Source organism: Polyodon spathula, chromosome 4 (assembly GCF_017654505.1).
Source record: "Polyodon spathula isolate WHYD16114869_AA chromosome 4, ASM1765450v1, whole genome shotgun sequence".
Taxonomy (NCBI): domain Eukaryota; kingdom Metazoa; phylum Chordata; class Actinopteri; order Acipenseriformes; family Polyodontidae; genus Polyodon; species Polyodon spathula.
Window position 1 is genome coordinate 31,922,363 of NC_054537.1, and position 27,079 is coordinate 31,949,441.

General features: G+C 34.8%; 1 protein-coding gene across 1 annotated transcript; it reads right to left on the minus strand.

Annotated features, from left to right (window-relative positions):
- Positions 1-1,607: 1,607 nt before the first annotated feature.
- On the minus strand, positions 1,608-18,328 carry LOC121314430 (desmoglein-2-like). Its single transcript, XM_041247701.1, has 14 exons — positions 18,127-18,328; positions 15,018-15,110; positions 14,562-14,711; positions 14,322-14,466; positions 13,789-13,949; positions 10,148-10,282; positions 9,555-9,740; positions 8,826-9,271; positions 7,242-7,384; positions 6,837-7,064; positions 6,440-6,679; positions 5,092-5,216; positions 3,809-4,102; positions 1,608-3,486 (listed from the first exon to the last, which is right to left on the minus strand). Exons 1-14 carry the CDS (start codon positions 18,178-18,180, stop codon positions 2,413-2,415), a joined length of 3,474 nt encoding a protein of 1,157 aa, XP_041103635.1. The 5' UTR covers positions 18,181-18,328; the 3' UTR covers positions 1,608-2,412.
- Positions 18,329-27,079: the final 8,751 nt, after the last annotated feature.

Consider the following 27,079-nt stretch of genomic DNA (forward strand, 5'->3'; position numbering starts at 1 on the left):
CTGGACTTAGCAGCCACCAAATCTTTTGTTTTCTACAAGAAACACACCGGTGAAAATATCAGTAGGAGAGATTTCATCTTGAAGTTAGCCACAGCGCTTCAGGAGAAACATATTGATCAGAAAACTGCAAAGCTGCAGGCTACAGCAGCTCAGCTTGGATTCTGTGCTGCGAGTGACACACACGCAAGAGAAATCACGTTACTTTCGTTTTAGATTAAAAACTACTTTGGTTTTTAGTTTTGTATGTACATACACCTGTTTACACACTAGTTTCTTTAGAAATGTTTATTATAGTTTTTCATTTTTTGAAGTATTGCTTTATATGTGGTAAGTTAGAAAATAAACCCTTTTTTGTTTAATTGTTCATTTGCATACAACACTTCAGCTGTTTGATGTGAAGTGCTTGAATAAAACCTTTGAGTTCTATACAATAGTTTGTCTTTAATTTTAATTTTGTTGATGTAAAGTGGTAACTGTCATCTGCGGTTCTAGTGTTGAAGTAGTCCATAAATCTACATTGTGTGTGTGTGTGTGTGTGTGTATGTTTTGTACGGCCTGTCTGCTGGAGATTACGTGAGATTAAATCAGAAGAACGGGATCTTGACTGCTGAAATCTCGTGAGCCACAAGCACCATTCCTGCTCTGGTTTACATGGCTTTTTACATTTATTTTTTTCGTGAGAAGGCCCTGAAAGTCTCGCTGCCAAAAGGATGCCCTTTTGAGGTTTCACGATTTCGCGTGACAACTTCATACAGTCATGAGTGTAGAGTCGATTTTCACGTGCATGTAAACACAGCCAATGTTAGCTTTCAATATGCATGACAATGTTTCATGACACAAGTTTATTAAAAAAACAAAAAAAACAAAAAAATCAAAACAACAACAAACACACACACACACAACTGCAGCATGCAGATGGCATAAAACAAATATTTAACAGCATATTTCAGACACTAGATCGAGAGACAATATTTCTGTTTAATAGGTGTTTAAAAAAAACAAAAAAACTGATCATTTAATTTGGATATTGAAAACGTTTCTATTGTATTAATTGAATACATATGCAAAAGAAAGTGAACACACACATACTGCATGCAGTAAATGTTGGCCTTTTCACAACTACAAAACAGAACACTAACCAAACACCAAGGCAAAGCATTTTACAAATGTAACAGTCTAATACAAATGAAATTTAAGGAGTTGAACGTGCAATGGCATATTTACAAACACACCCCTACAAGATGCTTAATACATTTTTTTTATTAAAAAAAAAAAAAAAAAAAAAAAAAAAAAAAGATCAAAACAGACAATTTAAAAAGCTATAGAAAAAACAACCACCTTTTTAAAAAGCATACATACAAATATTGTTTATTCCAGTGCATCTATCTTGAACAGATACATTCTATTACAATAAAAGGGCAATCCTTTACCAAAAAAAAAAAAAAGTTTGGTAAACACATATATTTATGTAAAAAAAGAAGAAAACGATTATGTGTGTGTGTGTGTGTGTGTGCTGTTGGCATCTCTTAATTCAGGGGTTCCCAAACTTTACCTGAGGTCCCTCTTCAGCTGCATTAGGCACTGTGGCCCACTATTAGCACTTAAGAAAATTTACAAAATTACAAAATATTAAACCTGTAACACTGTAAATAATCTCAAGCTAAATTGTTATTTTATTTGAATCTGATTTTATTGTTGCCTTTCATTATTTTCCATATAAAAATACATAGACCGTTGTTGCTTCCATGGCCCATCTTTGGAAACCCCTGACTTAATTAATCAATTTCTTTCTCTGACAACCCAACACCACCAATGATAATTTTCAACAGAAAAATGCAATACCTGCTTATGAAATTACAAACTATGTTACATTCTTGGAAATACTCACCCACTTCTAGAACCACAACCTTGTATTCAAAAGTCTTTTAAAAAGCAATGCTGAGATGCACAATGCGTATACAACCCCAGTAGTGTTGAAAGAGGCATGTACAGTACAATTGATCCAACCTGTAAGCTAAAATTATCAACCATTCTTCATTAAAATGTATATACCAAGCCCCAAGCCTTTAAACCGAACAAGTTAATCTATGCAATACTGTTTACATTAAAACAAACAAAAAAAAAAAGATTACATACTCTATATACATACAGCACATAAGCAATTCTTTATCAATAGACTGTATTTTACATAACAGTCCTTGACAATTAAAAATCAATTACTGTATTCATTTAAGACAAATTAACAGAATCCTGGCATAAACCTTGGATAAAACTAAATGTCCTTGATTTAAATAAGGGATCCTATAATAATTAAAGTGTAAAGGACTTGTAGCCATTCCATTCTAAAATGTTCTGTCTGGTTGCGGGCTTTATCTTTGTGCTGTCATCACTATATGCCAAGTGCATCTTATTTCATCCTATTAAACCACCCTGCACACTACTTCCAGATACCACTCTCTTCTCTGTTACCGTTATATTTTGTGAGCCTGGCATTTTACTCATGTGCAGACTACCCTGACCAAACCCCATCTTTCCACCCTGCACACTGGAATCAGATACCACTGTCTTCTCTGTTACTGTTACATTCTGTGAACCAGGCATTACATTTCTCTGCAAGCTGCCCAGTTCGTACCCCATCGTACCACCCTGCACATTATGTCCAGACACCACTCTCTTCTCTTTTAACACCACATTCTGAGAGACAGGGTTACTCAAGTGCATGCTTCCCTGATCAAAACCTCTATTTTCTAGTAGTACCACATTCTGTGAGCTTGGCATTTCACTCACGCGCAGAGCACCCTGATCTAACCCCATCACCATGCCATCCTGAATGCCCGAGCCATGCACCAATCTCTTCTGGGTCACCATCACATTCTGAGTGTTTGGAATGTCACTCATTAGAATGTGACCTTGCAGGCCAGGGACAGAAGACCTTTCTATCATGACATTTCTTTGGACCTGTGGCCCAACAATGTATCGAGTGGTCTGAATGATTGGGTTAGTGGCATAGTATACAGGCTGTTGAATGTAGGCAGGCTGTTGAATGTAGGCAGGCTGTTGAACATGGGCAGGGTCAGAAACAACTAGATTTTTCTGGAGATACACGGTTGGCTGAGGAGGAGACAAGTTTTCTGTAACAACCACATTCTTTTGGACCTGGGGCGCTGGAACTGGGGTGGTCATCTCAACAGTTTTGTTGGTCATCACACGATTATTGCTGATGACTGGGTTAACGGACACAGCAGTGTGCTGAACAGCAACATTAGGCTGCTCAACAGAAACTCCTGAAGTCATCTCTGAGCCCATGCATATTTCAGCAAGAGTCTTAAACTTTGGTCCTAGTTCATTTAGGAAGCTTTGGTCCAGATCTCCTTCAATAAAGCTACAAGACCCTAACGAACCCACAGGTGACTCTTGACCTTCATAATTATACACCAAGGCAGCATCTTTTTGTGGATGTCCTTCATCTGAAACATATTTAGCCTTCTACAATAAAAAAAAAAAGAAAGAAAAAAAAGAAATGCATTTAGTCTATTGTACTTCCTGGTGGAAAAAACAAACGCACAAAACATTATTTAAAGTTTAAATGCACATTTTTCTACGCTATATATCTTTACACATTAAATATTAGATCATTATTCAATTCTTTCCATATTTACAATGAACACTAATGTATATGTTAGAGCACAGAAGAGTACCCACTACTAAATATTAGCTTCTGGTACACTGTTCTGGAAAATGTTCTTCAGGACACAATACACAGCATACTCAAATGCTGTTTTTTGTATTTATTGTTATTATAGTTTACCTCCATATAGTACTGTTCCAAGTAAGCCTCAGGCAGAGCTACACCCTCAAAGTCATCTCCACTGCCTCCATTGGAGTGACACCATTCTGCTTCATAACCACATCCATACCCTGGTCCCACCAAGTCATATTCAGCTGCCACTGGTCTTGTTGCCATTGCAAATACCCCAGGAGAACCCATACATTTGCTGTTGTTACTGTACATAGCACGTTCTCCAAATCCTAATGTCCTGGTGCCACTGACCCCGCCACCAATTTTTAAACTATCCATTGATGGAACAAGAGCTGGAACTGCCTGTTCAGAAAATAAATGCAAACATTAAGAGCAATGTACATTTGAACACTTACTAAAAATATATATAAAAGGCACTTCTGCATGGAAGGGGAGCAAGATCGGTACTTAAATCATACTCAATACTGTTTAATTTAAAGTTTTGGAGTTTCAGGGTGGACCCTACAATCTCCATACTGTCAATACATTTAATGGATATGCAGGCCAGAGCCGAATGTTGATGTAGTCGGAAATCCAAGTTTCACAAGCACATGTGGACTCACATTGTGCGTGACCTGAAAACGTATGTAGTAGTGGCTGCTTATTCCTTCACATATCATTGAGTTTCAAACTCAATGATATGTGAAGGAATAAGCAGAAGAAGTGTAAGTTAGTTCTGTTCAACTATCTAATGTTTTGTTCTGCCCATATTATTTTTACTTGTAAAGGTATGCTATAAAAGTCTATGTAATACACTTTATATGCTGCGTTTTCTACAGTTTATTTGTGACCATTTTTTTATTTGTTGAGGAACTTTAGCTTTACAAGGTATAGCTTCGCTGTGACCAAACGTTATTTCAGTTAGAATGTTGGTAACCATGGTTTTGTTGCATGTTAAAGGGGTTTCTCTAAATAAGCATAAAGGTCGATTTCACCCATGCTCTGCTTGAAATAAAGATTGAAAAAAACCCCAGTAAATTCTTTCAAAAATAAACGTTGTTATTAATTGTCGATTTGGCAGAAAAATAAAAATCGAATAGTAGCAAGCCTACTTATAACTATGGTGTGAGTGCACTTGATCAAACAAAATTCCTAACTTCAATATTAAACTATGTGTGTTCCAGAAACTGACTGGCCATTAAATCAAGGATTTCAAGTTAGCTGGATTATTATAGCCAATTGTCTCTCATGGAGACTGACTGACATTTTATTCAGTAGATTGGAAGCTACTAATTTATCTATCCTCAAGATAATCTAAAAGGGAAAAAAGACTGAAAACAAAAATTGTTTACCTTATCTTCACCCATTTTTTCTGTGTCATATGGAATCAATTGTCCTGCTGAGCCATCAGTAACTGGGATAAAATTGCTCCCCGCTCCAGCCCCACATGTACAAAATAGCAGCAGAAGAGGCACAACTGTGGGAAAGACACAATAAGGAACAAAATAAATATATTTCTAACCAATAAACGTTACAATATATTAAAAGAAAAAAAGAGCACAATATACCTGTATTTTATTCATAACTTTAAACACTACAATAAAATTAGACAAAGCACTGGAACAAATGTCTTTCATCTTTTAACATATGTTATAACTTCTTATTTCAACATTTGTCTTTCTGTATAACTTTATTCTTAGCACTACTGTATTTCAGATACTGAAGTCCTTGCACTTTCTACACCTTTAACTCTTCTATAGAGTCACAAATGAAAATTGGCCAGATTGTACGTTAGCTCTGTATTCCTATTGCATTTCATAATCACCAACTTCATTTTTTACAGGTTAAAACATACCTGCAGTGTAAACAGATCTCAGTATTATAACATCATAGGAGACCGGACCAAATGTTTATAGTGAAAAAAGAACAATACATGGTCTGACCTTGTCTACACATATAAGAAAAGGCCTCAGCTACATTGATCTGCCTTGCGTACTTATCAGTCTATTCCAAGTGGTCGCCCTGAATATCACTGTACAGCAACCTTCACATGAGAATGCAATTCCAAAAGTAAGTGCAGCATTTATGGTTAAAGCAAATGTGTCTACATGTACAATCCAGGATTTTGCTCTAGATTGTATGTTACCCATTATTTAATGATGCAATAATATATAGAAAGAAAAAAAAAAGGAAGAAAGAAAGGTGTAGTAGGGAAAGCTTTAGTTCAATGTGTTTTTTTTTGGTTTTTTTTTAGTAGTAAACGTATGTAAAAAGAAATGGAATAAATAAAAATAGATAAAGATAAAGGCACACATGATTTGGAGCTCCATAACAACAGACCCTTCTGGGTTTTTTTGTTTTTGTTTTTTTTGTCGCCCCCTCCAACTTAAGAGGCAACAACCAATAATCCTGTTATTGGGAGCATACTGGGTCAGCAACTCCTGTAAATAACTCGTTTTTAAGTCACTGAAGTCTTTTAAGTCAACTAAAAGCCTTCTTGTCTTCAGTTTTCTTGGTTATAGAAAGAACCATAGCTACAGCACTATGAACAAGCTGAAAACAGAACCCTAGATGAACTGAGGGCATTCATGTATGCATTGGTTTTTCAACATCAGGCACAGGAATAACAGGTTTAACAATATTTCTCAGTTCAGAAAATAAATCTTACACAAACAAAACACCAGTCATTCAGTAACTTACGTAGCAGCAGTAAGAGTCCTAGAATCATAAGGCCGATAGCTGCAGGTCCAAGTCTAGTTACAATTGATTGAACTCTGTCAGACTCTGCAGCACATGATCCAATATTTGTACAAGTGCAGACAGCAATATTTAGAACCTGCTTGTCACTACAGGATTTCCCCTGCTGATCATATATTAAAAGGGTTACACCATATTGACCAGGCCAAATGGTTTTTGTTGGTCTCAGTAGCATGCTAGTTCCTGTTAAAGAAAACAAAACCTACATAAATATGTGGTTAAGACTTAAAAATGTACAATCAAAAACTGAGTGTCACAAATTAATTATAAAACTTAAAACACCACTCCACATATATTATCTATATCAAAATAGCCACTTATGCAGGTATAGAATACCAACCATTGAGATGTTCAATTTTCCAGTTCTGCGCTGTACCCTCAGGGTCATCAACAATCTGGTATTTAAAAGGAACACTATTGGGATCCGCGTCAATATCTACAGCTGTTACTAGCACTGATTTGTCACTGGAACACATGTCTGTAAAGGTACTTGTAAGAGTTGGACAGTGATCATTGAAGTCTTCTACCTGGATAGCAACAGTCCCAGTAGAAGTTTTTGCAGGTAAATCTGTGGATGAGGATATTGTTAAAACATCAGGTCAGAATATTAGTTCAGAAGCACCGCTTACATTCCCTTTTTACATCATTGTATATGTTCCTTGAAAGTACAGGAACAGCTTTATAACATGAATGCTACAAATTAGTTAATAAATTATACCCACAAGGGGGCTGATTAATTGCTTACCATCTGTAATGGCCAATATTTCTGCAGTGTATGTGCCATTAACCAAAAATTTTGATTCACGGTCTGGTACTTTTGCAAGTTTAATATCTCCAGTCTTCTGATCAATTATCAGCCAATTATCAGGATCGTATTTCTTTACATACCTATATAAAAAGATAATAAAATCACTAAATCAATTTTTGGTTTTGTTTAGTACAGAAGTAACTTAAATCAACTACTTGTATATTTGCAATTTGAATCGTATATTCTCTCCAACTCTTAGCTGTGTAATTACATATTGCTTACATACTGCCTATAAATTAAGAGTATAATAACCCACTGCCTGCATAGCTTCTAACTAGTATTACTATTAGTGGCACCATCTTGGCTAATCAATCCAAATCTCAAAATCAGACAGAACTGGACACATGTATTAACCACAGACTGGAAGATACTGCACTGCCCAGTGAACTAAATTCATTTCAGGCTGTTTGGTATATCAATACAGTATAAAAGCTATACATTCTTAAAGTCCATATCTCACATTGAAAATATTTTTTTGGCTTTGGGGGCCATACTTGGTTTACTTTCACAAAGAGCAAGAAATTAAATCTCCATGATCAATTTTATGGCACAGAGATGAAAAACTACTAATGATTCCGAAAAATATAGACAACGCACCGATGATGCACGAAGTTGGCGTGACATCACTTGAGGAACACATACCAGGAACAGCAAGAGAAAATAACCACGCTGGCATGAGGAATGCGAGCGACACGCCCCCTTGTCTGCAGATCGGCAATTCTGAATGCTGTTCTTGTATACAGCTAACCCCGGCTAGCAGTTCATTTATGGCAATTAAAAAACAAAGTGTATTTCTAAATTTGGTTTGTTGTACCATTTATATCTTGCAAATAATGTTTACCATTTCCCATCCAATTAAAAAAGAAAGCATTGTTTATATTACAGGGCTGAGGTGACTTGCATGGTGACAGGCTTGTAAAAAAAAAAAAAGTATTGTGGTTTCTAAATGGTTCCGCTGTTGTCAGGTCTGCGTGTGTTTGTGAACTTGTGTACCAGTGTCTTATAAAAAAGAAAAAAGAAAATGTAACAAAAAGCTTTAGTCTCCGTGTTTCGTGTTGTACGAAGTGATCATTGCATTGTGCACTGACTAACTTGTTGATTTAACTTTCATGGAATACAGTATTTTTTTTCATGCAGTGCATTCCCTTGCAACTATCTGAGGTGAAATGTATTTTTGACAGCATTTAACCATCGTGAAATAGGCCTGTATGTATGATTGTTTTGTTTATGCGACAGACATATGCATGCATGTTTTCCCCTAGTGACGTCACAGATGTCAAGATTCGAAATCAGGACTTTTTGGCGGAAGCACTCAAAACAAGCTTTACCCCTGTAAATTTCTTAGTTACAGCGCAAAAGTATAAATGATATATATTTTTAAAACACTATTATAGTGTAGTTTAATAAAATACAATGAGATTGTAATGTGAAATAGGTGACATATGGACTTTAAATAAATTACTTCACATAAATCATCCCAAAACAATTTAAAAAAAAAAAAAAAAAAACACCTTTACTTACTTGACGTTTTCAGCAATTTTTCCAGTGTCTGCATCAATGGCTGGATACTGTGCAATTACTTTTGAAAGATCCACTTGATCCACCTCCTCAGAAATGGGAATTGCCTTTACCTTTGGAGAAAACTTAGGACCTTCCAGCACATTTTGCACATTGAGTTTAACTGGAACTGGTTTTAGAGTGTAAGATGATGAGGATCCTCCACCTGCTGCAAAACTACCTCCTCCTCCACCACCACTACTGCCGCCTCCTCCAAAACCACTACTTCCTCCTCCTCCTCCTCCTCCTCCACCACCTCCACCTCCTCCTCCACCTCCTCCACCTCCTCCACCTCCTCCTCCACCTATGTTGACACTAGTGCTGGTGTCTACAACAGAACTATAGAAAGGTGCTTTGTTTCTGACAACAACTCCAAGGGCAAGGTTCTGTAGTTCTTCATAGTCAACTTCCTAAAAATAGAAAAACAAACATTTCAGGATATCATCATCATGATCGTGATGGCATAATGTGATGAGTGATTACCACTGACAAAAAATATCCAACAACTACTGCATATTTTTCAAAGATATTTTGGTATTTAATGTTGCATACGTTTGAATTTTTTTTATTATATCCTCACATTTCAATGTCATTAACCATAAAAAGGACAATCGAAATGTACTGTATTAAGCCCTAAGGCTTAAACATTTGCTATACAACACAAAACTAAGTAACTAAATGCTAAAAGTTTACCTTTTGTAGAATCAAAACCCCTTCATTAGTCTTAGGATCAGTCTCAATCCTGAAGTAACCTCCTTCATTGCCAGACACAATTTCAAATTTGGCAAGCCAGTTGTCTGAAAATTCTTCATCTGCATCAAGGGCTTTCATTCTCATTACTTCCATGCCTTTTGTATTTTCAACAATAGTACCTTCATACTAAAAGAATAAATCAGTAATTATTTGTTCAGCATCTACACAGTACAGACTATACACAGTAGACACAAACACATCAGGTTTAAGCGAATAATTATTTATTTTTTAAACAAAGAGGTGATGGACATTCATTACAAAAGTACCACTGTCGAAAGACATTGAATACTCACCCAGTCATGTGATTTATTACTATCAGTATGTTGTTCAAATGATCAAGTGCCAACATTTTTGCCCTAATAAATCTGGGTATGGTTTATTCCTCAATGAATGCACGAATACCTAATACAGTATCAATTCTTCAATTACAGACTGGTCAGTTATTCAATGCATATGCAACTATCAATTGACATTACGTGTGTGAAATGATAACCAACAAAAAGAAAAGAAAAAAAAAACATAACGCAACTTACAGACCCTTTCTCCAGTGTTGGAACATTATCATTAACATCTGCAATTGCAATTTCAAGTTGTGCTGTGCTAGCAAGACCACCCGATTCTCCATTCAAATCTTTGGCTTGTACCATAAGAGAATACTTTGAATGTGTCTGCAAATTAAAGAGAAAGATAAAAGAAATACACACATACATACAATCTCCATAAAACATCTCAAAATTCTGAAGATTCCTCTTGAACCAGATAAGCACAATTTTAAAGCATAATCTAGAATGTATAAATACATTGTAACATGGCGCTGAATAATAATACACATTAGGACTGTGCCAAACAATCGATTTCCATTGAATATTCGACTGGAAACTTTAAATCGAAGGTTATTAATAATATTCGATAGCCTTTTATTTAAGTTCCTTCTCACTGAAAAACAGCTTATTAACCAAGGTTTGTCTGTTATTTTTTTAAAAATGTATATATTACTATTAACCTTAATGCTACAAATAACTGTTTTCCAGTAATAGTTAGTTACACTAACCTAGAAATGCTGTTTACTAATGCAAGACTAGGGTTAAAAGGGGAAGCATGAATATGTGAACTGTTAGTTTATTATTTAGGTCTATTTAATTTAATAACAGCATTAACAAACATAAATAAAATATGATTTTGTACAGGCAAATTGATAGAAATTGAAGAACTGAAAGTAAATATATATATATATATTTTAAAAATGGATGGATTGGTTTTGAGGTCTCTTGTTAAGTTATATAAAACCCTTTAAATATCATGAAAGTAAGATTATACAATGTAGTTACAGTTGCTGTTTAAATGTATTAAGAAACATTGGTTTCATTGTTTACGGTATAGATATGTTCTCTTACTGTAACGACAAATTATTAATTCTTCAGAGTACACCTCTTCCACATGAACACTAGAACAGTTTGATTGAGCACTAATTAATACCTGTAGTAACAGACCAAAATCATTTTACAGTTCTTACCCACTAAACAACAGACCTATAACATGTACCATCTGCAAAATAAAGTTAAAATACTTTAATAGCAAAACATCCTGGATGGAGCACATTAAAAGAAAGGCATCCCACAGCTTTACAGGGAAGTGGTACATATTTTCCAAAACAAACAAACAAACAAAAAAGAAGATAATACTATCAAGGCACCTTGAAATTATTTGCCACAATAAAACTCGATCACTGGATTTAACGTAATGGAATTGATCTTAAGGTAGGGCTAAGGAAAGATCACGTGTGTGTGTGACAAATCATTACTATTTTTCTAATTTGCATACGTTTTGCGGTGTGTTTTGTATCATTTACGGCAGTTCTGACGGTGCGCATGCGAAGATGTCAGCGTCCAAAGTGAAAGCAAAGTTTGATTCCAAATGTTTTTTAAACCTCATTCCATTTAGAAAAACGACCTTGATCACACATTCCAGAAGAGGAAGTTTAATTAATCACAACGAGCGATTACATTCACTATATGCAAAAAAAGACACACAGCAAGCAGTTCTTAGAAATCCTGCTATGGTGTCAACACAAAATGTTCTGCAATTAAGTATAAAAAGTGGTCAAAAATGATGGACTGAATGTCCACACAGACAGAGAACATTTTTGAATTCCTAAGAATGGATTTCTCGTAGGAAATCCGTGTGCTGACTGACCCGTACTCGAGTGCTTTTTACTGCATATAATTCATTATATCTTAATATTTTGCCATAAGACATGCTATATTTTGTTTTGTTTCAAAGAATAGATGTCAAGAAATGTTTTATAGCTATAAAACTGAAAGGCCACCATATCACTATTTTTTTTCTGTATGCCATAAAAGCTAAAGAAAGCAGACAAATTTATATATTAAAAAATGTTTTTTTTCTAGATTTTTATGCAAAAACATTAAGGTATGTCTTTGCTAAACAAAGTTCACAAAACAAAATTAAATTGTACACAGTCATCTTTGGGACAAAAAACTTGGTTAAGAACAAATATGTAAATAGATATTGGTCTTCTTGAAATGAATTACCCTGAAATTTGATCCTTTTTTTGGTCTCAGAATGCATATAAAATGACCCAATCTAAATTAATGGTTAGTAACACTCTACATCATCCATCTGTATTTATCCCGGCCCAAAACATAATTTGGTACTTCAATTGTCTGTTTCCTGTTCAAGTCTGTGTGTTCTATATTAAATGAGGAAAGCACGGAACTTCAAAATGGGTTATTAGACAAGATAACAAAGGCAAGCAAATTCTGTTACAGGAAGAATACTTGTGGATCACGCACATGGTTTCCACTCCTGGATAGCTACTTTGAAATAGTGCACTAAACCCAATGTCAATGTTGCTATGTGTACCATTTGCCTGCTGTTCTTATACCAAAACTTCTGCAGATTTTACCGTTTCCACTGAAAATGAACCCCCTTTTGAAAATCGGGCCCAATATCTCTACAATTGTGACTATTTCCACATCTGCTGAAAGAGTTTTTAGTGGAGCTGTACTTGCTGAATGCTGTCCATGTCCTAGCCTTACCCTACAAACTGTAGATTTGGTTTTATTACACTTCAACTCTCACCATCTGTGACAGTACTTTTATTTTTTTTTAGTTCTGTACCAAAAAGAATGTTACAAATATGTGATATTGTATTACACATAACATCCTGTTTTTTGTTCTCTTGGTGGTTCTTCATTTGATTTTCAAATTGTAATGATTTCATTAATTGACAATGTTACTACAGTCAAACCCATTTACAATGTACCTGGGATGTAACGTACACACTGATATAAAGAACCACTATCATGGATCGTAATAAAATTGTATTAAATCTTGTTTAAATTCTCCTTTACTTAGCCTAAAAGACTTGTTGTACTCTACCTGAACTGACAGTTTGTATGGTTATGTTTATTGACTTGTATATTATTTTTATCATCATTATTATCAGTTTTATTATTTCTATCATTTATTATTACTGTACTGTATTGTTTTATTAATTTGTTTATTTTACTAATTACAGTACAGTATTATTCAGTACATTAATTACATGTTTTTTGTTATCTTTTATAATTCATTTAGCTAACCATCTTTATCCAAAGCAACATAGAATTACTGTATAAATAACTGAAATACAGAATTTTACATACTCTATAGTAATGTACAGTACTAGTTATGTTACATTGTTTTATATTTTTTTTCTGTAATAAACCTTTATACTACATACATTGTATATGTACATTAATCAATTAGTACTGTACTAGGTTTTGATATTTGTGCTGATTTGGCAGTTATGTGCATGTATCTGGCTATTACATACCTTGGTTATAACATACTGTCCCAGGCAATACATTGTATCAGAGTTTCACTGTATATAAAAAGGATACTTTCCATTTTATTGTTTGACATATCTAGTTTAATTAATGGATAGTAAAAAAAGGGTTTTATTAAAAAAGGAAATCCTGCACTTTATCCAAATTATTTATGTAATAGAATATTCTAATACAATAATTATTGTTTGGCAGAGCCCTAAAAAAAAAAAAAAAAAAAAAGTTAAGCACCTCATAAAAAATGTGACACAACACAGCTTTGGCCATTGATTGGGAATCCCAATTTATCTTTCAGTTGAGACCAAAGTTCTGAAAAAAACACTTACCTCTCTATCAAGGTTAGAATCTGCTACCAGTATTCTGCCAGTGTTCCTTTCAACATAAAACATATTTCCAGGGCTCTGTTCAAGTATTTCGTAAGCAATGAGTGAATTTATTGAGTTCTCCTCATCTGCATCAGTTGCATTTATTTGCGTTACAAAAGTATCTAAAAACAGACAAATGAGACATGACCATTAGTAGTTGCTTTACATGAGCACTGTCTGAGAAATACTACATCGTAAAAAAAGAATATTTGTCAACAGAAATGTGTCTCACAATTAATAAATCAATCTCACAAATTAAACCACCATAACCAAACCTCATTTAAAAGGCTTAAATGGTATGCTTGTAAAGAGCTATAAATACAATGACTTGTATTTTGCACTTTCCTTTTATCTTTTAGTTTTATATTCCAGTTTAAGGGTCACGCAATGTGAAAAGTTATTAAAAGATTTCAATGTAGATGAGTTATGCCTTTTTAAAAGACACTGGGTGTGACACTGTGTTGTATTCTCTTCGAATGTGCATATATACTTGCCTATCTTGCTCAGTTCATAAACGCTCCCGGAAAATGTTTTCTGGGTGAATCTGGGGTTGTTATCATTAACATCCTCAATTTTAATCTTCAGGTCAATATCACCTTCCACTTGTTGTCCTGCAGAGTTATAAGCTCGTCCTTTCAGCTGAAACAATATCAATATCAAATTCAGAAAATGTCATTCGTACAAATATGGGGAATTCAGATGGACCACATTTATGAATGTTGATATATACTTACTATGTAGCTAGACTTTTCTTCTCTGTCAACAACTGATGTTATGCTAATGTCACCATTGTCTGGATTAATAACAAATAGGCGATAAGGTCTCTGATCAGCTCCTTCACCAACAAGTGTGTATCTAACTACATCTCTTACATCAGAGCGAATCTGAAAATGAAAGCAAAACACTGCTGATTATCACTGCTGTGGTTAAAAGACTGACTATTTAGTTGTACCTTAACAAAAACTTAAATACAAAAATACTATTATAATACATTTGTAGTCTCCTGCTGCTACAACAATGACTCATAATGAACTAACAATGGGCTAAAACCTGTACATATTACAGGTCTCTTTCAACTTCAACAGACTTTTCTTTATAAGAAAAAAAGCAACAAGACCACAGAACCAGAAAACACATAATAGCATACATTCCAGTAAATTACTAAATAAAAAGTTAGAAATGGAACATACTTTGGCAATTGGGTTTTTGCTGGAATAATCTTCATTTTCTCTAATTTTAATCGGTGGAACAACCCACTCTGCTTTCACATGACTTGCCAAAACCTGGAAACACAAAAATAAAAAGTTAAACCAATCAGCCTTCTTTGTTGTACATCGGTATGGAATAATACCTGTGCAAGCACGCGCACACACACACACACACACACACACACACAAGGATCCTCATAATCTTATGCAATGAGCTTCTTGTGTTCTGAACATTCTGAAAGTGTATTTAACTTAAATTTTCAATTTTACAGAAGCCAGACTCTAACAAAGACTTCAGTGGACCGTCAGGAATAAGCATTTTTTAACAGCTTTTACGATAACGAGATGGTTTCCATAGAGAGATGGCATATAGGAGTATGGGGGAAGGCCATTTGTTAGTTAGTGCCCTTAACAACATATGCTGTGTTTACCCATTATATAACACTGACTAGTTAGCCTACAAGAATATATGCATTAAAAAATTAAAAAAAAAACTGAAAAAGAACACTTTGATGTCAGACCCATAAGGAATTATGCATTTCCATAAACATAAATCCTGCAGTGTGAATATTTTTGAGCAGTTCTAAGCTTCATACAATTATGTTTTGTCTAACTAAAGCATCCTGCTTTGTAAGCCTGCTTTGTTTTAGCCATCTATTCATATTTCTTTCATGGCAGGTAAACCAGTTCCCCCTCCTGGAAGAAACTTGATCTGACTGCAAAGTCAACATACCCTCACCCCGAAAAAAAAAAAAAAAACAAAAACAAAAAAACACAACTATATTTAATTGTTAAAGTTAAAAGAGGAGTTTAAAAAAAAAAAAAAAAAAAAAATCCTGTGCAGTTATTTGGATGAATAGGCTTACTACACAGTTAAAATGTCTTTGTTCTGGTACATACAAGTGATATTGTGATATTTCAATGTAATAAACAGACTGTTAGCACACTAGCCTATTTGAGTGTAAAACTGTGTTGTTTGGGAAACAATAAAGCTGTGGTAGAAGAAGGAGGACTGAGATGCCAAGTCATTACAGTTACAGCAGCAATAAACTCAACCAGCACATCACAAGACAACCGGCAGCAAATAAGCTCACTCAGGATAGGAGAACGCTTTTATCCAGGTTCATAGTGCATTTATAATGATGTACACTTGATGTGTTTCCTGAACACATAATTCAGTATGAAGTTAATACACAGCACTTGAGTTGAATGGTGTCAATGGTGACGGTTTTATATTGATATTAAAATCATACAAATGCACTTTTCTTGCTAGTAGCAGCCTCTTGCCAATGCACATATACTGTAGTCATTCATGTAGTATCATGCAAAAGAGATAATTTCTTTTCTAACACAGCATACGCACACAGACTTTATTTTCATGCATTTGTCTTTCTTAGTACAGGTTTGTAGTATAAAATGATAATTATTGGAACTGAAAGAAAGATATATATATATATATATATATATATATATATATATATATATATATATATATATATATATTTTTTTTTTTTAAAATTTAAATATAAATAATGTTATGACACCAGGATAAGATATTTACATATTTCAGATAGTATCAAGATAAGAAAATGCAAAAACAAAGGGAATTTGTAACCATATATAGCTATCATGAAACAAACTATTTCTTAATTCTTTTTTTTTCATTTTGCAACTACAGTGTATTTCCATCAGTAGCAGATCATTATCAGTGCGTTTTGAACCCATGGATAGTACAGTATGTCTTAAACACCTACTCTATCAATTTGCCTTGCCCCAGCCCAATGGACAAAGTTATTTCAGGACCATCCAATGCAAAGGTTCCTAGTGTCAGATTTTAAATGACATGTGGCAAAAACAATAGAATAAACAGAGCTAATTTTACTATAAATCTGTATTTATAAATTGCCTCACCCTGTGTGATGTGCCTGCCTGCAGATTGCTACAATATAAATAACAACATTTGGTTACAGGTTGCACTATCGACTAGGCACAGACACAGTCTGATATTGGAACGAGATGAGATATACTTACTAACACTGATAGAAATTTGGCATCAGGAGCCCATACATTATTACTGGTAGTTTTAGCAACCCTGTGCCTATACTCGACATGTCAACGCATCCTACCGTTTAAAAGTATAATGGCACTGGGAATAAAATACAGGCCTGCAACTTCATTGTCTTACTGATACTTTGCTCTTTCTAATCACTAGAATAGAAGCAAGCTGTTCCTTTGCTGAATGCATTTCAAAATATGGACACATGTAAAGCTATGCAGTGCAGTTTTGAAACAAACCGGTGTATGATGTTTACAACATTTCATTAAAATGGATGGACCTATTATTGTAAATTAAAGGAATAACACTTGACATCTACAGTATGTGTCACATAGAGTAAAATCAGAATATTATCATACTATAATCTGTTACCATGGCAAACAGACCCCTAAACTGGAAAAAAATACATCCTGATATTAGTTAATTTCATAGGTATGAACTGGACTAATTTTCACACCATAGCTGATCGACTTTTACACACTCTCAGGAACATTTTAAGAACTAGGTTTACAAGGATATTACCAATAAAAATACAAAGACCTGCAAGCAGTGTCATTTCTATTATGTGTCTCAATAGCACGTATACTTCTAAACCAAGTGCTAAACCAACATACTACTAGATCACTATTCTTCAGGAAAAATAAATGGTCTCTTAATGCGAGAGGTTGGCTTTGTCTCTCTCTTCCACCACATACATCTGTTACATTTTCTTGCAACATATGAAGAAAGTCACACACACAAGTTCTGGAAAACAAAATGATAAAAGGGTCACAATAAAAACAAGCGTCAATAGGCTATAGTTTTCGATCAGCAGATCTCAGGTTAAAACTTATTTGTTGTGGGAAAACAGGACGGCTGACTGCAGTAAAAAAAGAAGGGTACTTAAGGCTATTTAAAACTAAACTAGCAGTACTTAGTTATTCTGTTTGATTTCTTTATCATAAAGTGTGATAGCTACTAATGCGTCACTTCAACTGTTTTTAGTACTTGATGGAAAAAAAAAACATTTGATCGCAAACTGCGCTCAGTACTCACCATTAACATAAACAGTAACAGCAAACCAGTCCCTGCAATGGAAATTCCAGCCATGACAAATAACTGCTTTAAAACCCGCTTGATTAAACTCCCCCTGAACACGACTTATTTAATTTGTGTTTTCTTTTTATATGTACAATTTCACTAAAACCTGCTGGTTGCTCTGCTCGATCTCTGTTCAATATAAAAAGCAACGGAATGAGGACGTCAAATGGAGTTTCACTTGATCCACACCCAAGTGGTCAGGGGAGGGCTTACCTTTTTTTTTTCAAGCACAATTTACTTGGTTAGATGAGTCAGAGAAATAATTAACATAACCGATCTACATTATGGTGATCCCCGTCCCTAGTTGGGCGTGACAGTCCAAATAACAATCGAGAAACAGCAGACATTTGCGGTCGATATCAACGAATTTATTATAGATTTAGTACGGAGCTGCGTAATAAATTGAGGACTAGCTAATACGGTGCTATCTTTCACTCCTATATATAAGAAACCTAACATCTTAATTATTATAGTTTTTTAATTTAACTTTTTTGAAATTAAGAAAATTATTTACGGAAATGTATTTACGCACAAAAGTAAATGGTAAAGCTGAATTTCATAAGCATATTTTTCCATTTTCTTAAACCAAATTCACATGTATAACCCAATTTTTCTAAAACACCACCAAAAACTAACAACTTCATGGACTGCACAGCAGATAAGAGGCTGAAAGAGCTGAAATATATATATATATATATATATATATATATATATATATATATATATATATATATATATATATATATATATAGTAATTAAGGATGGAAATGGTTTAGTTGCAGACGTTTTGACAATTATTTTTTTTTTTTTTTCAAAACGTGTTATGTAATATGTGTTTATGAATAGTTCGGTTTCACAAAAGTTGTCAATACATCGTGGGATTTTTCGTATTTGTTCCAGTTAATACGATACATCAAATCTTTAGTCTGTAGCTACTGACAAACTAGCTTATTATTGTGTTTTATAACCCCGAGAGAGCAGCAGCAGTCACTTTAGGTTCGTTGCGATTGAGACCAATTTCAATACGCAGCTGGGAACTATTTTGAGCTGTCATTAGTTGCAATTGATATTAACGTCATCTGCAGTAACCACAGGATATTCCCCAGTTAGTATAAGCTCTTTTTAGTTTGTTGCAATTGACCATAGGTGTACAACAGTTACAAAAGTAACTGAAACATTGTAGATTTACTTAGAGTAAAACATACATTGCAGTTTTCAGCTTAATTTGGTTCCTCATGTCCAGCAGCTTGGTACTGCAGGACAAGTATTAAACAACTCATTACGCAGAATACAATGATTAATTGGCAACACTTTAAAATAAGTGTCTGTTCATGATTAGTTCATGTGTATAAAGGAAATGTTATGAAGCCATGAAAAGTATTTCATGAACTCATGCTTGTGACTTTTGAATTCAATAGGAATTTCATTTGAAATCAGTAGGACATCATGTATTGGTTACATTGGAATTACAGACACTTAATTTACAGTGTTACCCATTAATTTTATATTTAGAAATGTGTACCTTTTTTTTTTTGGCATTGTATGCAGAGGAGGTGGGGGAGCTGAGGTTGACTCTCCGCCTGTAAGGGCAGCACCACAGTACTCTAAAAGCAAGTGTTTAAGTTTGGAACACATGGATAAACACTTATCTGTAGCACTTTAAACGCCTCAAGGTGTTTACTTTATAAACATGTTTAGAATATAAACAGTTGAACATGCTTATTCGCTGTAACACTTTTTAAACATCTGGACACATTTACAGATCTACAGTTGTTTAAGATCTGAACACTTAAATGCAATTTTTTTTTTCCCCCAATAATAAAAAGAAACAAATTACTTAACATATTTATTGTACATTTACATTTTTTTAAACACCACAATATTTCACAAAAAAACCCCAAACATTTGCAATAATAATAAATATTACAAGTAATAAATATTTACATTATTTATATGAGGGAGTGGTTATAGATAGAATTTATTTAAAATATAAAATAGAATATTTGTGTAATCACTTCTTCACATACACAATTTAAATACACAATTTAAAGTATATTACCTTATCATGAATTTAAGATTTAAGAAATAATTTACAAATATTTACAATTATTTAATTTGTTAATTTGTTGTAATTCATTCATTGAATCTATTAAACCCTTCTGCAAGAAATCTGTATTAATGGGATTTGCATCCAGTAAATGGGTCTCCCAATATATATTGCTGCAGGAATCCAAGCAGCTGGGAGTATACTTTGGGGTACTGCAAGTGAAATGTATAGTACCTTCCCATTTGAACAAGCACAGCGTCAGTTGGTCCCATTTGCTTCCACAACCTCCATTCAGAAACCTCAGCTTCTCCAGATGCTATCACTGAATCCTACTCTCAGTAACCTCCTTCAATCTGCTCAGCATTACATGTCTGCAGCCCTCCACCTTGTTCAAGAGCTCCTATTCTACAGCCTGCTCAGTGTCTTCAATCCTCTGCACATTCAGAGATTTGGGTTTCACAACGCCAGTTATTCTCTTAATAGTGGAAATCCTTAGCTTATAATCAAGACAGATTTCCAGTCTCGTACCACTTCTCAAACCAAGTATTAATGCTGTAACATTTGGGAGGATGAGCGGAGATATGAATAGGATTGCTGATGAAGTGCCCCGTATTTTGATTAGATGGGGATTAGCGATAGCCTTGATTGTGGGAATGCTGCCACGATCTGCGTATTGGAGGAAGGCTGGAGCATTGTAGGCTCTGGAGAAGTGCAGCTGCAGATTTAAACAGTAAACTAGAGCGACTTTTGCAGCTGCAGTAGTGAGCTAATCTGAAGAAGGAGTGGAGATCTGTTGTAGTGAGGAGCGATTAACAGTAGAGGGCAGGATCTGCTGAACAGAGCAGAGGTCTGAGGAAGAAAACAATGGAGTGCTGTCAGTAGTGTGCAGAGGCCCAACTGTGAGAGCAGAGATCTGCTGAAGCAGAGATATGCAATAGAGAACAGAGGACTACCATCGGTAGAGTGCGGTGGTCTGCTGCAGAGAGTAGGGATCTGCTGAGTGCAGTAGATATTGGTCTTTCAGTGTTAAGGCAGATTTAGATGGAGCCAAAGATGGGGCTGCTTTTGGGCAGAGATGAAGGTTGCAGAGATCTGAGACTGCTGCAGAATCACAGAGGATGAAGAATGTGTTGCTCCGAGGCATCTGCAAAACCTATTGATTGGTCGGGAGCAGTTTATTGTCTATGGGGGATAGGAGGACATTGACTGGAATGTTGATAAATCATAGGACATGGTTCCATGACTGACTAGCGGCTCGCGTTGATGAAATGATGATTTTGATGAAGCTGGTCGGATTGGAGGACAGCACCAGATGAGGAAACACAAATCTGGGAACAGGAATAATTCACAGGAATGGATATGTGATGCAGGGAAGCAGGACATTACTATGATGGTAGATACTGAGCATCTCAAAAACAGCTGAGTAAGGTTGCTTCATGACCAGGTCCTTGAAGAGGGGAAGAGTTGAAACTGGAGAACGTCAGTTGCTACAAAAGGTTGAGGAGGAGGGGGACTCCTGCGAATCCCTCGGAGTGACAACAAACTGCAGGAATGTATAGAAAAGCTGGAGCGTGCGAGCTTCACAGTGATAGCAAACCAGCTAGAGACTGTATTAAATTTGTGGTGTTATAAAGCCATCTAGCGGTTATGATTAGAATTAACCATTGGCTTGAGTGAAGCCGAGAGAATATATTTGGCTACTGTGATTAAAAGCCTTGTCGGTGTAGAACAACAATTGTATATTCTTTAGGATTTGAATATCTTTGTTACGTGTTTTAGGACAGTTAGTCATGTATATAAATACGTTAACACAGTATTTAGATGTCACAATTCGGCGAGTTGAACAAGCCCTCACAGATTGTGAAAGTGCAGCAGCAGCAAGCCAGAAGACCGCAACATTGATGCACGGAGCCTGCAGCGCCGGATGAAGCTTCCTGGTCATCATGGCAACTTACCACTCCCCGCAGTTGCTCAATGAGGGCGTTGCCATGGTAGCCACGGTCTGAGAGGCACCGGTGGAAAAGTTGCAGAACAGCAGTGTTGTTGAAGCATGTTGTGACCAGTCGAAAGCACAAGCCGCCACACATTGAAATGGATTATGAAACTGAATGGATAGGTCTTTAAAACTTTGAATGTAGCTAATAGAAATCCAGGGAAGGGTCTTATGAAGGAACGGTAAATTGTGCTGGCTCTGGGAGCGGAGGAGGGGCACTTGATGGCAAGCGAAGAGTAAAGGAATGTTCAGCTGACAGATCTTTATGGTGGATTAAATTATGGCACGTTGACGACGGGAATGTCGATGTCTTGTTGAAGGAGCTTTAGAGGTTTTAGTGGAGGGCCAATCTATCTAGTAAAGACGCGGACGAGTTGAGAAATGAAGCTGCGGTTTGGATGGTGCTGGAAAGAGCAGGAAAGACTACACTGGAGCTCCTGCAGCCGAATGGAGAAGCTGAATGATGAGAAGCAGCACCGGAGCAGGTAGGAAAATAGTTGATAATATCTTGGGAGCTCTGAGCAGAGAATTGACCTTCAGTGAAAGGCAACAAAGTGTAGATTAGCGGTGAAGCATGAAAAGATGGCGTCTGAGCTTTTGCTACAAAAACGAAACACTAGACAACGAAGGTGCAGGTGATCAGGGCTTAAATACATAATAGGTACTAATTGACAGGAGATTGGAAGCCCCCTGCTGCACGCCCCCTGAACTATGCTTCTAACTTAAAATAAGAAAAGGTAAAAACAAGAGGGAGCCAGTTCATTTTCAGTTCATTTTTAATCCTTTCAGCTGCAGTATTGCAGAGTGTTAGCTCCTTGTTCCATTTTGTGCCACCAGCAAATTTAACTACAGAATAAAGATTTATCCCAGCACTGCCTTAAATGTTATGTAACAGACTGTAAAGTATAAGTATATGGATACTTTAATTCAAAATCAGTTAATTACACCACCCCTCCATCAATAACAAGAATACAGATCAAATGAAACATTATTTGGAATTATAGAACCTTATATCAATAACATTTTATCTACTCACCTTTTTCAAGAACTTCTTTGACTGTTGTCCCAGACACCATTTTTTTTTATTTACGCTGATGACCCCACACTTTAAAAAAATCCATTTTTTTGTCAATGTGCAAAGTAAAGAAAAAACACATTGTGCCCCAACTGTCTTATTCTTATATCAGTTCACAAGTATGTGAGTACTGATTAATTACAGTTAGCCTATGATTGTAAATATACATAGAAAAGGGTCATTTGCACTCCAGTCCTGTGCAGGTTTTAACATCATAGAGGCCTGTTACATTTAACACATATCCAAGTATATGCCGGTTGTAGTATTCAACCTCAGTCTTTTCAATAATAAAGATCTTCTCCTGATTGCTAATAATAATAATGTTTTTTATTATACCACAATGGCACATCATCAAAATACCTAAGCAAAGGCAGGAATTGATCTGATATTCGTGGCCTTGAATTTCACATCACATTATTATGTACATCTATACACATTTTAATTTTTTGTTGAAATACAAACTTGAATAACGTTAGATCAGTTAACAATTTAAAAGCAGGGAATATGGTAGGGCATTATGGCAGCATTCAGCAAATGTGTATGGCCATGTTGTTGGTTTATTTAGGCTAGCGGTCGTTAAGGTCATTGCTTAGGAAGTGACGTAATCACTTTTCTAGAGAAGGAGACTGTCTGTTGTCAGGGGAGACGATAAGTAAGTGAGACGCTCAGAGCGGCTCAGCAGAAAAAAACAGTGGTTATATATTTAAGTAATAAACCACTTTGTTCGAGACCCTGTAACTTAGGTGTGTGACAACTTTCATTTTCTACAAAAACGTTACAATATTTACCTTAAAGTTGGAGGTAAATAAACAGTCTTGGTTTAATTATAATAATTATATGGATTGCATATATATATATATCTTATATACTATATTACCTGAAAGTGGGAACTAAATACATTACCTGGACTATATATATATATATATATATATATATATATATATATATATATTATATAATATGATATTATATATATATATATATATATAATATATTAATTAAGTAATTACCTCAGCTCAATCTTTGGTCGCGAGCTTCTGGAGCTAAAAATTGCAACTGAAAAAGCATGAGCCAGACTGCTAAACACAGCACGCATTTAGAGAGACAAACTGTTAAAACACCAGTGTTTATTCTGCTATGAGGCCAAAGAGAATGAGACTGGGTACAGCCATAGCAGTTTAATTCACAGGTTTATTATACTATTTCGTAAAATACACACATATGTTTCTTAAATAACATAACATTGATGTTATAGGGATATTAATTGAATAATAAAATTGGGCTTTGAAACATTATGGAAATGGTAAACCCCACAATCACTTTTCTTCCACATATTGCTTTATTCTAATGAAAATATTATTTTCATTATGCAGGTCAACTAAGTTTCTTTAAAAATACATATGTTTTTCCTCCAGCTGCTTTACCGTGAGGTCTTCAGGTAGGATTATACATTATCTCAGAAACAAAAAAACACCAGTGTTTAAGATCAGAACACATCAGCAAAACTATTAAACACCTGCCATTCCGTTTATAAACACGTCACACGTTCCCTGGATTTAGAGTGTACAATGCAGGGGCTCATTTGCATGTTAGCTTCAGATGTAGCTGCCGACACTTTTTTTTTTTTTTTTTTTTTGTGAAAACCCAGATTTATTTTTTTTTAGATTTCATTGCTGAATGATAATGTTTTTTTTTTTTTTCAGATTTATGTGTTATAGATAAATGCTGAATCGCCAAGTGTAAAAAAAAATAAAAATAAATTATATGTATTTTTTTCACTGATTTATTTGTTAGAAATGTTAACTAAATGTTGGCTCGCCAAGTGTAAAGAAAAATTAGTTATAGCATTTTATAAGTAAATGGTCCCCCCAGATTAATTTTTTTATAGATTATCCTATGAAAAATGGTACACCGGATCAATTTTCACTATGAAATCTAGTCCCTCCATGAAAAAAGTTCCGCCTGAAATTTGGTCCCACATTAAGAAGGTGTTTGTTAACATTTATGTATGTAGCTAAATCTAAACTTTTTGGGGCAGATAAATCTAAATCTAAATCTATGTAAACAAGATTTACATTAAATCCGGAAAAAAGGTTTACATTAAATCCGGAAAAAGATTTACATTAAATCCGGAAAAAAAACACCTTTTAAAATATTAGCGCTTTTTTTTTTTACACTTGTCGCCTTATATATATATATATATATATATATATGGAAGGCGCCATTTCGGCTCTGTTCACTGCAGTTTCACTGCCACTCGCCACTTCAAACATAATTTCTCCAGTCCTAGAGTGATTGTCAACGGCTTATTTCAAAGGTAATAATTTTGACTAATGAGGGGTCATTTATATATTTATTTAAAATGTTCTATCCTTTAAAAAGTACAAGGTTGTCCTGGAAGAAAACTTGCTTCCTTCTGCTCTGACAATGTTCACCAACTCTGAGGATTGGTTTTTCCAGCAGGACAATGCTCCATGCCACACAGCCAGGTCAATCAAGGTGTGGATGGAGGACCACCAGATCAAGACCCTGTCATGGCCAGCCCAATCTCCAGACCTGAACCCCATTGAAAACCTCTGGAATGTGATCAAGAGGAAGATAGATGGTCACTAGCCATCAAACAAAGCCGAGCTGCTTGAATTTTTGCGCCAGGAGTGGCATAAAGTCACCCAACATCAATGTGAAAGACTGGTGGAGAGCATGCCAAGACGCATGAAAGCTGTACTTGAAAATCAGGGTTATTCCACCAAATATTGATTTCTGAACTCTTCCTAAGTTAAAACATTAGTATTGTGTTGTTTAAAAATGAATCTAAACTTATTTTCTTTGCATTATTCAAGATCTGACAACACTGCATCTTTTTTGTTATTTTGACCAGTTGTCATTTTCTGCAAATAAATGCTCTAAATGACAATATTTTTATTTGGAATTTGGGAGAAATGTTGTCAGTAGTTTATAGAATAAAACAAAAATGTTCATTTTATCCAAACACATACCTATAAATAGTAAAACCAGAGAAACTGATAATTTTGCAGTGGTCTCTTAATTTTTTCCAGAGCTGTATCCAGAGCTATATATATATATATATATATATATATATATATATATATATATATATATACAGAAACTGCCCCTTTAGTCATGGGTGCACCCCACACTTCACGCACCACTGCTTACTAACACGTTACTGTGTTATTCCAGCAATTTCTGTGGACTAAAGACTTGTGGAATCATACTAACTCGAACAAATATGAAAAATCCAAAAATGTATCGCCAATTTTTATGAAACTGAACTGCTTATAACCAAAAATGATATAATATGATTTTAAATCTTATGGAAAAAAAAAAAAAAACATGCGTGAAAACATTTGCAACAAAACCAGTTTCATCCTTATTCAAGTTATTCAACTTAACACAGGCTTATTTTCTGTATTTTAATAATAATAATAATAATAATAATAATAATAATAATAATAATAATAATAATAATAATAAATATTTCCAGTACAACTTTCCAGTATCTCTATTTTCAGCCTCTTCCGTATGAAAGGTTGTGTCTTGCAAAATTTGGTCCCCCTTGGAAAATGGTTCCCCTGGTCTATTTGTCATAGATTTAAATGAAATATATACTTTTGCAGGATGAATCACATTTTAAGCATGCATATTGTAAAAAACTAGAACTAAATATTTAGGTTTAAAAAGGAAAAAAAGGCATGCAACAGAAAGATGGTTGAACAGGTGTTGATATATCAATGTAAATGTAATAGGCTACTTGATGCATTTTATAATACAG

What these genes read in the sequence shown, in the direction of transcription:
- LOC121314430 (XM_041247701.1), bottom strand. Translation starts at nt 18,180, where the DNA reads ATGGCTGGAATTTCCATTGCAGGGACTGGTTTGCTGTTACTGTTTATG. An exon ending in GGGTTTTGATTCTACAAAAG is followed by an intron (nt 9,272 to 9,554) that starts GTAAACTTTTAG and finishes TTCTATTTTTAG; the next exon opens with GAAGTTGACTATGAAGAACT. An exon ending in AGGACTCTTACTGCTGCTAC is followed by an intron (nt 5,217 to 6,439) that starts GTAAGTTACTGA and finishes TCTTTCCCACAG; the next exon opens with TTGTGCCTCTTCTGCTGCTA.